This window comes from Anas platyrhynchos, chromosome 37, assembly GCF_047663525.1.
Source record: "Anas platyrhynchos isolate ZD024472 breed Pekin duck chromosome 37, IASCAAS_PekinDuck_T2T, whole genome shotgun sequence".
Lineage (NCBI taxonomy): Eukaryota > Metazoa > Chordata > Aves > Anseriformes > Anatidae > Anas > Anas platyrhynchos.
The window spans coordinates 3,339,334-3,351,370 of record NC_092625.1 but is presented as its reverse complement, the minus strand read 5'-3'; the positions used below and the strand labels follow the sequence as shown (position 1 = coordinate 3,351,370).

The following is a 12,037-nucleotide window of genomic DNA, read 5'->3' as shown; positions in this document are numbered from 1 at the left end:
GGCTGAGGGGGCACTGGGAGAGACTGGGGGGGACTGGGACAGTCGGGGGGGGGCACTGGGAGGGGTGGGGGGGGCAGTGGGAGAGACTGGGGGGCGCTGGGGGGAGCTGGGAGGGCGTTGGGGGTCACTGGGAGAGGCTGGGGGGGCACTGGGAGATATAGGGGGACACTGGGAGGTGCTGGAGGGACACTGGGAGGTGCTGGGAGAGACCGGGAAGCACTGGGAGAGCACTGGAAGGTGCTGCAGGACTCTGGGAGAGACTGGGGGAACTGGGAGAGACTGGGAGGGAACTGGGAGAGACTGGGGGGAACTGGGAGTATTGGGAAAGCTTTGGAGGGGCACTGGGAGGCACTGGGGGAGACTGGAGGGGCACTGGGAGCACTGGGAAGGCTTTGGAGGGGCACTGGGAGCACCGCCCCTGGGCCATAGGGGGCTATAGGGACCCCAGGCCATAGGGGCCATAGGGACCCAGCTATAGGGCCCTATAGGGACCCACGCCATAGGGCCCTATAGAGCCCTATAGGGACCTATAGAGCCATAGAGGGCCATAGGGACCTATAGGGCTTTAGGGACCTATAGGGACCTATAGGGTCCTATAGGGACCCTGGGACATAGAGGGCCATAGGAAGACGCCTATAGGGTCCTATAGGAACCCCAGGCCATAGGGCCCTATAGAGCCCTACAGGGAACCTGGGCCAATAGGGGGCTATAGGGGCCCACCTATAGGATCCTATAGGGACCGCAGACCACAGGGTGCTGCTATAGGGACTTGGTTATAGAGCGTTATAGGGAACTGGCTATAGGGCTCCATAGGGACCCCAGGCCATGGGGTACCATAGTGACCTGGTTATAGGGCGCTATAGGGACCCGGCTATAGGGCCCCATAGGGACCCCGGGCCATAGGGGCCCACCTATAGGGCCCTAAGGAGACCCCAAGCCATAGGGGGCCATAGGGACCACCTATAGTGTCCTATAGGGACCCCAAGCCATAGGGGGCCACAAGGACCCAGCTACAGGACCCCATAAGCACCCCAGGCCATACGGCCCCATAGGGACCCGCTTCTAGGGGCCACAGGGCCTCCCCTATAGGGCCCCATAGGGACCCCAGGCCACAGGGGCCCTCCTCTGGGCCCCGCAGGCCCCGCCCCCCGTCCCCAGGCCCCGCCCCCTGTTTGTGAGCGTGCGCGCTGCGGGCCGGGCGCAGGTGCGGGCAGGGGAGAGGTGAGGCGGCGCGAGGCGAAGCAGGCGGGGGGGGGGAGAGCCCCCTTCACGTGACCCCAGGGGGGGCTTGGGACCCCCCCACATTACCCTGAGGGGTTTTGGGGCCTTGGGACCCCCCCCAGTGTGACCCCGGGGGGCCTTGAGGGGCCTTGAGGGGCCTTGAGGGGCCTTGTTACTGTCCCACACTGCTCGGGGGGGGGGGATTTGGGGCCTTGGGACCCCCCCCAAATGGCCCCGGGGGGGTTGGGGGCTTTGGGTCCCCCCCCGAGTGACCTTGAGGGGCTTTGGGACACCCCCCAATGGGACTCTGGGGGGCTTTGGGTCCCCCCCGTGTAACCTCAGGGGGTGTTTGGGGTCTCGGGACCCCCCCAAACGACTCATGGGGGGTGTTTGCCCCCCCCACGTCCCCATTCTGCAGGACCTGGGGGGGGCCCTCTCCAAATGGGGGGGCTTCCAACACCCCCCAACCTGTGTCCCCCCCCCCAGCGCTGCTGTCACCATGTCCTCAAAGTGCCCAGCTGGTCCCCAGGACCCGCCCCCCAGCTCCCCCCCCAGCACGTGAGTTGTGGTTTTTTTTTGTTGTTTTTGGGGGGGGGGGGAGAGGATTTTTTTTTAGGGGGGGGAGGTGACAACAGCCCCCCCTTGCTGTCCCCACTGTCCTTGCAGAGCCACCAGCAACACAGAAAATGATGAAGACTCCGGAAGTGACCAGGCTCAGGGAGGGCCCGGCCCCTGCCTCGTACGTGTCCTCTTTGTGTCCCCCCCTGTCCCCAGTCCTTACAGGGTCCCCGTGTCCCCTCACCCTTTGGGATCACCATGTCCCCAATCCTTATAGGGTCGCCCATTCCCCATAGGGTCCCCGTGTCCCCAATCCTTATAGGGTCCCCATATCCCCTTGGCCTTTGGGGTCCCCATTCCCCGTAGGGTCCCCGTGTCCCCTGGCCCTTTGGGGTGGCCGTGACCCACACCCCATACCCCGCAACCCCTGGAGCAGGCGCTGGCGCAGACGGGGCCGGAGGTGCTGGGGGCGGCCTCCCAAGCCCAGGGGGCCCTCAACAGCCGGGGGTCGCAGGTGCGGGGGCGGTGGGAGCTGCTGAGGAGCCGCCTGGGGGACCTGCTGGGGGAGCGCTGCCACCGCCTGCTGCGGGTACGGGGGGAGTCGGGGGATTTGGGGGGGGTTTGGGGGGGGTTCAGAGGGATTTGGGGTGGGTTAGAGGGGATTTGGGGGGGATTTGGGGTGGGTTTGGAGGGATTCAGGGGGTTATAGGGGATTAGGGGGATTCAGGGGGTTTATAGGGGTATTTGGGGGATTAGAGGGGATTTGGAGGGGATTCAGGGGAATTATAGGGGGATTTGGGGGCGTAGAGGGAATTTGGGGTGGCTTTGGAGGGATTTAGGGGGATTCTGAGGGGTTATAAGGGATTTGGGGGGGATTCAGGGGGATTATAGGAGTATTTGGGGGGGTTAGAGCAGATTTGGGTAGAGTCAGGGGGAAAATGGGGGGATTTGGGGGGGATTCAGAGGGGCTATAGGGGATTTGCGGGGATTCGGAGGGGTTATAGGGGATTTGGGATGGATTTGGGGTGGTTTGGGGGGCTAAGAGCTTGGGGGGGGGTGTTGGGGTGTCCCCAGCCCCCCGGGGTGTCCCCAGCTGTCCCCAACCCCCTGACTCCCCCCACAGTTGCCGTCCCTGGACGAGGAGGAGCTGTACAGCGCCGCCGCCACCCTAAAGCACCTCTCCGTCCTCTTCAAGTGTGCCCCGTGTCCCCAACGTGTCCCCCCGTCCCCAACGTGTCCCCGGCGTGTCCCCAACATGTCCCCGAAGTGTCCCCGAAGTGTCCCCAAAGTGTCCCCAATGTGTCCCCAATGTGTCCCCCCCCATCCCCAAGCGTCCCCCCCCATCCCCTGGGGCACTGGCCCCATGTCCCTGTCCCCTTTCCCCCTATTCCCGTGTCCCTAGTATTTCCTGATGTCCCCTTCCCAGTATCCCCAGGTCCCTGTCCCCATGTCCGCATCCCCTTCCCAGTATCCCCGTCCCCTTCCCAATGTCCCCATCCCCTTCCCAGTGTCTCCATCCCCTTACCAATGTCCCTGTCCCCATTTCCATGTCCCTGTCCCCTTCCCGGTGTCCCCACCTCCCTGTCCCCATATCCCCATGTCCCCTGTCCCCATGTCCCCTGTCCCCATGTTCCCATGTCCCCATGTCCCCTGTCCCCATGTCCCCTGTCCCTGTCCCCGCAGCGCCCACGACCTGACGCCCTGGCAGCTCTTCGAGCCCTGCACCCTCCTCCTGCGGCGCGCGGCCGACACGGGCGAGGTGCCCCCGCAGGTACCTGGGGACACTGGGGACACTGGGGGACACTGGGGACATTGGGGACAACTCCAGGGAGGGGACACGAGGCCACTGTGTGTCCCCACAGCTCCTTGTCCCCGCCATCACCTGCGCCCACTTCCACATCCTCTGGGAGCTGTCGCGGCTGGCCAACACCGACGTCCCCCAGGTGAGCTTGGGGACATGGGGACAACTGGGGACACTGGGGACAGTTGGGGACATTGGGGACACTGGGGAAGGGGACAGGGACATGGGGGCACTGGGGGAGGGGACGGGGACATGGGGACACTGGGGGTAAGGGGAGAAAAGGGACGCTGTGGGGACAGGGACTTGGGGGTTTGGGGACGTTGGGAAGGGGGCAGGGGTGTGGGGACGGGGATGTGGGGACACTGGGCGGGGCTGGGGACATGGGGACAGAGGGACATGGGGCAGGGGACAGGGACAGGATATGGGGACAGGGATAGGACACGGGGACAGGACAGGGGGACAGGAACATGGACATGGGGACATGGATGGGGACATTGGGACAAGAATTGGACACAGGGACAGGAATAGGACATGGGGACGTGGATGGGGACATGGGGACAGGACATGGGGACAGGAATAGGACACAGGGACAGGGACATGAACATGGGGACAGGGATAGGACATGGGGACAGGGACAGGGACATGGGGACAGAAATAGGACACAGGGACATGGGGACAGGGACCGCAGCGCCACCACCCTGGGGTGGGGACGGACAACAAGGGGACAACGGGGAGGGGACAACAGGGGGACAACCCCCTCTTTGCGAGGACGTGGCCCCGGCTTGGGGACATCCCCAGGTGCCAGCCGGCTGTCCCCAAATGCCACCCGGCTGTCCCCAGGAGCAGCTGCTGAGCCTGAAGGACAAAACCACCTCCTTCTGCGCCCTGTGCCAGAGCTGCCTCTCCAACGGCGACGCCGGCGTCCGGGAGCAGGTGACAGCGAGGGGACAGAGGGCGAGGTGGCACCTCGGTGGCCCCGTGCCGACCTTGTCCCCGTTGTCCCCGTTGTCCCCAAGGCCTTCGTGGTGCTGAGTGACCTCCTGCTGGTGCTGGGCCCCTCGGAGACACGCGGGGCCGGGGCGGCGCTGGCCCCACTGCGGCTGGTGCCCGACGTGGAGCTGCGCTCCCAGCTGGCCGCCGTGCTCCTCGACCACGTCTTCAGCCCTGGGGACAGGGACGGTGACGGTGAGGTCCCCAACGCGTCCCCAACCCGTCCCCAAGGTGGCCCCGGTGAGCACCAGGTGGCCCCTGTGCTCGTGAGGTGGCCCCAAAGCGGTCCAGGTGGCCCCGATGGCCCTAGGGTGGCCCCAGGACATCTCCGAGCAGGCCCTGGTGGCCTCAAGATGTCTTTGGCGTGGCTCTGGTGGCTCGGAGATGTCCCCTCGTGTCCCCAAGGTGTCCCCTCATGTCCCCAGGGTGTCCTCTTGTGTCCCCAAGGTGGTCCCCAGGTGGCCCTGGTGGTCCCCAGGTGGCCCAAGTGGCCCCAAAGTGGCCCCAGGACATCTCCGAGCAGGCCCTGGTGGCCTCAAGATGTCTTTGGCGTGGCTCTGGTGGCTCGGAGATGTCCCCTCGTGTCCCCAAGGTGTCCCCTCATGTCCCCAGGGTGTCCTCTTGTGTCCCCAAGGTGGTCCCCAGGTGGCCCTGGTGGTCCCCAGGTGGCCCAAGTGGCCCCAAAGTGGCCCCAGGACATCTCCGAGCAGTCCCTGGTGGCCTCAGGGTGTTTCTGACGTGTCCTTGGTGACCCCAAGATGTCCCCTCATGTCCCTAAGGTGGTCCACAGGTGGCCCTGGTAGCCCCCAGGTGGCCCTCATGTCCACAGGTGTCCCCTCAGTGTCCCCTTGCCCTCCCAAGCCCCCTCAAGGACCATCCCCAGCTGCTCCTGGCATCCCTTTGGTGTCCCAAGGCCCCTCAATGTTCCCTTAGTGTCCCCAAACCCTCTCAAGGACCTCCCCCAGCTGCTCCTGGCATCCCCAGGCTGTCCCCTCGATGTCCCTTGAGTCCCCTTAGTGTCCTCAGTGTCCCCAACATGTCCCCAAGCCCCCTGGAGGACTTCTCCCAGCTGCTCCTGGCATCCCTTTGGTGCCCCCAATCCCCTCAACGTCCCCTTAGTGCCTCCAAACCCTACGGAGGAGCTACACTGGCTGCTCCTGGTGTCCCTTTAGTGTCCTTTCAGTGTCCCCAAGATGTCCCCTGTGTCCCTCTGATGCCCCCAAGATGTCCCCAATCTCCCTGGAGGACTTCTCCCATCTGGTTCTGGCTTCCCTTTGGTGCCCCAAATCCCCTCAACATCCCCTTAGTGTCCCCAAACCCCATGGAGGATCTCCCCCAGCTGCTCCTGGTGTCCCTTTAATGTCCCCTCAGTGTCCCCAAGATGTTCCCTGTGTCCCCAAGATGTCCCCAGTCCCCCTGAAGGACTTCTCCCAGCTGCTCCTGGCATCCCTTCGGTGCCCCAAATCCCCTCAACATCCCCTTAGTGCCCCCAAACCCCACGGAGGACCTCCCCCAGCTGCTCCTGGCGTCCTTTCCGTGTCCCCAAGCTGTCCCCAAGCTGTCCCCAAGCTGTCCCCTTGTCCCCGCAGAGCCCGATGCCGCCGAGGCACACATGGAGGACCTGCACTGCCGCCGCATGCTGCTGGCCGGCTTCTGCAAGCTCATCATCTACAACGTCCTGGAGCCCAGCGCCACCTCTGACGTCTTGAAGTACTATGACAAGGTGGGGACAGGGCTGGGGACACTGTCCCCCCCCCCTGCTGTCCCCTCGGCTCTTTGGGGACCCCCCGTGCCCCCCCGTTTCCCCCCAGTTTCACGCCGAGTACGGGGACATCATCAAGGAGACGCTGGCGTGCATCCACCGCATGGACGGCCAGGAGTGGGCGCGCGTCGTGCTGCTCAGCCTGCAGCAGGTCCGGGGGGGTTCCTGGGGGAGCTTCAGGGGGATTTGGGGGGCCTGGGGGGCTCCAGAGGGGGATTTGGGGACACTTTGGGGGCTCCAGGAGGTCCTGGGGGGGTTTCAGGGGGATTTGGGGGGGCCTGGGGGGCTCCAGAGGGGGCTTTAGGGTTCCTTGGGGGGCTCCAGGTGGTCCTGGGGGGCTCCGGAGGGGGCTTTGGGGTCCCTGTGGTGCTCTTGGAAGTTCTGGGGGCCTCCAGAAGTTGTTTGGGGGGCTCCAGGGGGGGCTTTGGGGTTTCTCTGTGGGCTCCAAGGGGTCTTTTGGAGCCCCAGAGGAGGATTTGGGGTTGTGGGGGGGGCACTAGAGGGGGCTTTGGGGTTCTTTGGGGGGCTCCAGAAGGTCTTTGGGGGGGGGTTTCAGGGGAATTTGGGGATTGGGGGTTGGGCTCCAGGGGGATTTTGGGATTACTGGGGTTCCTGGGGGGGAGCTTCAGCGGGATTTGGGGTCATGGGGGGGCTCTAGGGGGGGCTTCTGGGGTCCCTGGGGGGCTCCAGGTGGATTTGGGATTACTGGGGGGACTCCGGGGGAGGGGATTTTGGGGTCTTTCTGACCGTGCCCCCCCCCAGGTGATGACGGAGCTGCTGATGGAGCACGGCCCCGGGGTGCGGGGGGTCCCCGCTTTTGGGGGGCTGCGGGATTTGGGGCGCCGCCTCTCCCTCTTCTTCGGCCCCCGCCCCCAACCCAACCGCCAAGTGCTGCTGCGCCTGCACCGGTAACGGGGGGGGCACCGGGGGGGAGGGGCACGGATATTTGGGGGGGGGGTCCTGGGGGTGTGGGGAGGGGGTTTGGGGGGGATAGGAGGGGATTTGGGGTGCAGGGAGAGGGATTTGGGGTGTTTGGAGGGGGTTTAGGGGTGATGGGAGGGAGTTGTGGGGGTTTTGGGGGGCCAGGAGCATTTGGGGGGGCTCAGGGGTATTTGGGGGGGGGCTTCGTTGTTTTGGGGGGGGGTCTGGGGATGTGGGGAGGGGGTTTTGGGGTGCTGGGGGGGTCTGGGTGATTTTAGGGGGGATTATGGGGTGTTGGGGGGGTCTTTGGTATTTTTGGGTGGGGTGTCAAAGGGTTATTTTTGGGGCGCTGAGCCATTTGGGGGGGCTTGGGGAGGTTTGGGGGATTTTGGGGGGGCCTGGAGGGATTTGGGGGGGGGGCTGAGGAATTTGGGGGTGTTGGGGGGGCCTGGGAGATTTGGGGGGGGTGACTATGGGGTATTGGGGGGGCTATGGAGTGTTAGGGGGAGCTATGGGGTGTTAGGGGTGTTTTGGGGGGGGGCAGGGTAATCTTGGGGGGCTGAGAGATTTGAGGGGGGGGCTGAGGAATTTGGGGAGGATTTGGGGGGGTCTGGGGGGACCTGGGGGGATTTGGGGGTCCCAGGCCTGACCCCCCCTGCTCTGTGCCCCCCCCCCCCCCCCCCCAGGGACGGCATCGCCTTTGCCCTACAAGAGGGTCCGGGGGGGGGTCCGGGGGGGGATCCGGTGGGGGCCCCCCTGTACCTGCCCTTCCTGGAGGTACTCAGCGAGTTCTCCCCCCGCCTGCTGCCCCCCGACCGAGTCCTGCTGTGAGTGGGGGGGTCCTGGGGAGGGGATTTGGGGTCCTGGGGGGGATTTTGGGGAGATTTGGGGTCCGGAGGGGGGATTTGGGGTTCCTGGGGGGGGTTGGGGTCCTTGAGGGGGGGTCTTGGGGTCCTCGGGGAAAATTAGGGGGGGATTTGGGGTCCTTGGGAGGGATTTGGGGTCCCTAGGGGGGATTTGGGGTCCTTGGGGGGGGATTTTGGGGAGATTTGGGGTCCGGAGGGGGGGATTTGGGGTTCCTGGGGGGGATTTGGGGTCCTTGTATGGGGATATGGGGTTCCTGGGGGGGGGGTTGGGTCCTGGGGGGGATTTGGGGTGCAGGGGGGGATTTGGGGTTCTTGGAGGAAAATTTGGGGGCCCTGGGGGGGTGGATTTGGGGTCCCCCCCTAATTTTTGCCCCCCCCCCCAGGCTGACCCACCTGCAGCAGAGCTGCCAGCAGCTGGGGATGACCCCCCCGGAGCGGTCCCCGTGGCCCCCCCTGGCCGCCTACCACCGCTCCCTGCAGCCCCCCGAGCCCCCCCAAAAGAGGAGGCGCACGGAAGGTGAGGGGGGGGGCAGCGCCCCCCCGGGACCCCCCCCAATGTGCCCCCCCCCCAATCTCCCCCCCTCCCTTGTCCCTGTGACCCCCCCTTGTCCCTGTGTCCCCCCCCTTGTCCCTGCCCCCCCCCCCAAGGGAGGGAGGTGACAAATTGGGGGGGGTCCTTGGGGACAAACCCTGTGTGTGGGGGGGTCTCACATCGCCCCCCCCCCTTTTTGTGCCCCCCCCCCCCCCCCCCAGAGACCTGGCAGGGCCCCAGCCCCCCCCTCAGCCCGGCGCTCACCTCCACAGTGCTGCGGGCCCCCCCCAGCCCCCCCTGGGAGCTCTGCGTTCCCGGCCCCAGCAGGTGAGTTTGGGCATACTGGGGGGCACTGGAAGGGGACTGGGGGGGACTGGGAGGCACTAGGGTGAGACTGGGGTGGCACTGGGCATATCGGGGAGCACTGGGATGGGACTGGAGGAGCAATGGGCATACTGGGGGGACACTGGGGGATACTGGGATTGGACTGGGAGGGCACTGAGCATAGTGGGAGGGACTGGGGGGGCACTGGGCATACTGGGAAGGACTGGGGGGAGGCCCTGGGCATATTGGAGAGCACTGGGATGGGACTGGGGGGGCAATGAGCGTACTGGGAGGGACTGCGGGGGGGCACTGGGCATACTGGGGGGGCACTGGGCATACTGGGAGGCACTGGGCATACTTGGAGGGCTCCCAGATTCGTCCCCAGCTTAAGCGTGGTGGAGGAGGAAGAGGAGGAGGAGGAGGAGGAGGAGGAGGAGGAGGAGGAGAGGGGGGGGGGCAGCAGCGAGGAGCCCCCCCCGCAGCTAGACCAGGTGAGCCCCCCCCCCACGGCCCCCCCAGCACCAAGGGGGGGGTCCTGGGTGCTTCCCCCCCCCCCCAGGTTCGGGACCTCTTTGACTCCACCATCCTGGGAATCGAGGTGAGGGAGGGGGGCGAAATGTTGCCTCCCCCCCCAAATTTCCCCCCAACGCCCCCCCTTTTTTTTTTTGTTTACCCCCCCTACTTCCCCCCTCCCCAAATTTGGGCCCCCCCACCCCAAAATTGCCTCCATTTCCACCCTCCCCCCCCAAATACCCCCTCCAATTTTACCCCAATCCCCCCCCCAATTTTGCTCCCCCCAAAAATTTGCCCCCCCAAATGCACCCCCCCATTTCCACCTCCCCCCAAATCCTGCCCCCATTTTCACCCTCCCCCCTCTTACAGCCCCCCCCCCAAATTGGGGACCCCCCCAAAGTCTGGGGAATCCCCCCAGAAATTGGGGGACCCCCCCCAAATTGCCCCCCCCCATTTTTGGGGGGTTTCTCTCCCCCAGGACTGAGCACTGAGCATGGAGCCACAGCCGGAAGGCGTCGTTTCTGGTTTTGCCTGTTTTTTGCTGTTCTGAGCCCAAAATGTTGGGGTTTGGTTCAATAAACAGCGGGATTGGCAACGCGGCCTCAAAAAAGTTTAGTTTTGGGGGGGGACAGGGGGGGTCTGGTCACAGTGGGTCCCCCGCTGATGTCCCCACCCCATCCCCGTGTCCCCCCCTCTTTGTCCTTGTCCCCCCCATCCTTGTGCCCCCCCCCCCCCAATGTCCCTGTCCTCGATGTCCCCATTGGGGTTGTCCCCATCCCACTGTCCCCACCCCAATGTCCTCGTCCTGATGTCCCCTCCCTGATGTCCCCATCCCAGTGTCCCCATCCCGATGTGATCCCAGTGTCCTTGTCCCCATGTCCCCATCCCAACGTCACCCTGCTGTCCCCATCCCGATGTCCTTGTCCCCGTGTTCCCGTCCCACTGTCCCTGTCCCAATGTCCCCACCCCGATGTGCTTGTTCTGATGCCCCCGTGTCCCCATCCCGCTGTCCCCACCCTGATGTCCTTGTCCCCCTGTCCCCATCCCAGTGTCCCCATTACCAATGTCCTTGTCCCCAATATCCCCATCCTGCTGTCCCCATCCCATTGTCCCCCTGTCCCCGTGTCCCCATCCCAATGTCCTTCTCCTGATGTCCTTGTCCCGTGTCCCCACCCCAGTGTCCCCATCCCAGTGTCCCCATCCCAATGTCCTTGTCCTGATGTCCCTGTCCCCATGTCCCCATCCTGCTGTCCCCATCCCAGTGTCCTTGTCCCTGTGTCCCCATCCCGATGTCCCCATCCCATTGTCCTTGTCCTGATCTCCTTGTCCCCAATATTCCCATCCCGCTGTCCCCGTCCCATTGTCCCCCTGTCCCCATATCCCCGTATCCCCACCCCAATGTCCTTGTCCTGATGTCCTTGTCCCAATGTCCCCATCCCAGTGTCCCCATTACCAATGTCCTTGTCCCACTGTCCCCATCCCAATGTGCCCACCCCAATGTCCTTGTCCCCGTGTCCCCATAGCAGTGTCCTTGTCCTGATGTCCTTGTCCCCATGTCCCCATCCCATTGTCCCCGTGTCCCCATGCCCCCATCCTGCTGTCCCCATTGTCCCCCTGTCCCCGTCCCCCCCTCAGAGCCGCAGGACGTAGGAGTCGCTGTGTGTCAGGTGCCGCAGCCAGCACTGGGGGTGTCCGGGTGGGGCGCGGGGGGGGCACTGGGAGAGACTGGGGGGGCACTGGGAGAGACTGGGGGGGACTGGGACAGTCGGGGGGGGGCAGTGGGAGGGGCTGGGAGGGGCGGGGGGGCAGTGGGAGAGACTGGGGGGCGCTGGGGGGAGCTGGGAGGGCGCGGGGGGTCACTGGGAGAGGCTGGGGGGGCACTGGGAGATATAGGGGGACACTGGGAGGTGCTGGAGGGACACTGGGAGGTGCTGGGAGAGACCGGGAAGCACTGGGAGAGCACTGGAAGGTGCTGCAGGACTCTGGGAGAGACTGGGGGAACTGGGAGAGACTGGGAGGGAACTGGGAGAGACTGGGGGGAACTGGGAGTATTGGGAAAGCTTTGGAGGGGCACTGGGAGGCACTGGGGGAGACTGGAGGGGCACTGGGAGCACTGGGAAGGCTTTGGAGGGGCACTGGGAGCACCGCCCCTGGGCCATAGGGGGCTATAGGGACCCCAGGCCATAGGGGCCATAGGGACCCAGCTATAGGGCCCTATAGGGACCCACGCCATGGGGCCCTATAGAGCCCTATAGGGACCTATAGAGCCATAGAGGGCCATAGGGACCTATAGGGCTTTAGGGACCTATAGGGACCTATAGGGTCCTATAGGGACCCTGGGACATAGAGGGCCATAGGAAGACGCCTATAGGGTCCTATAGGAACCCCAGGCCATAGGGCCCTATAGAGCCCTACAGGGAACCTGGGCCAATAGGGGGCTATAGGGGCCCACCTATAGGATCCTATAGGGACCGCAGACCACAGGGTGCTGCTATAGGGACTTGGTTACAGAGCGTTATAGGGAACTGGCTATAGGGCTCCATAGGGAC

General features: G+C 65.0%; 1 protein-coding gene across 1 annotated transcript; it reads left to right on the top strand.

Moving 5' to 3' along the window:
• The first annotated feature begins 1,163 nt into the window (after positions 1-1,163).
• Positions 1,164-9,979, top strand: LOC140001071 (cohesin subunit SA-3-like). The gene is made up of 16 exons (XM_072032210.1): positions 1,164-1,221; positions 1,708-1,779; positions 1,888-1,960; positions 2,216-2,368; positions 2,903-2,973; positions 3,463-3,550; positions 3,642-3,722; positions 4,421-4,513; positions 4,597-4,765; positions 6,160-6,293; positions 6,382-6,483; positions 7,095-7,240; positions 7,940-8,080; positions 8,503-8,636; positions 8,873-8,978; positions 9,967-9,979. The coding sequence occupies exons 2-16, from the start codon at positions 1,721-1,723 to the stop codon at positions 9,977-9,979; spliced, it is 1,563 nt and encodes a 520-aa protein (XP_071888311.1). The 5' UTR covers positions 1,164-1,221; positions 1,708-1,720.
• Positions 9,980-12,037: the final 2,058 nt, after the last annotated feature.

Excerpts from the sequence above, each read along its gene's own strand:
- LOC140001071 (XM_072032210.1), top strand. The coding sequence starts at position 1,721 with ATGTCCTCAAAGTGCCCAGCTGGTCCCCAGGACCCGCCCCCCAGCTCC. Across the intron at positions 2,974-3,462 it reads CACCTCTCCGTCCTCTTCAA|CGCCCACGACCTGACGCCCT; the intron begins GTGTGCCCCGTG and ends CTGTCCCCGCAG. Across the intron at positions 7,241-7,939 it reads GTGCTGCTGCGCCTGCACCG|GGACGGCATCGCCTTTGCCC; the intron begins GTAACGGGGGGG and ends CCCCCCCCCCAG.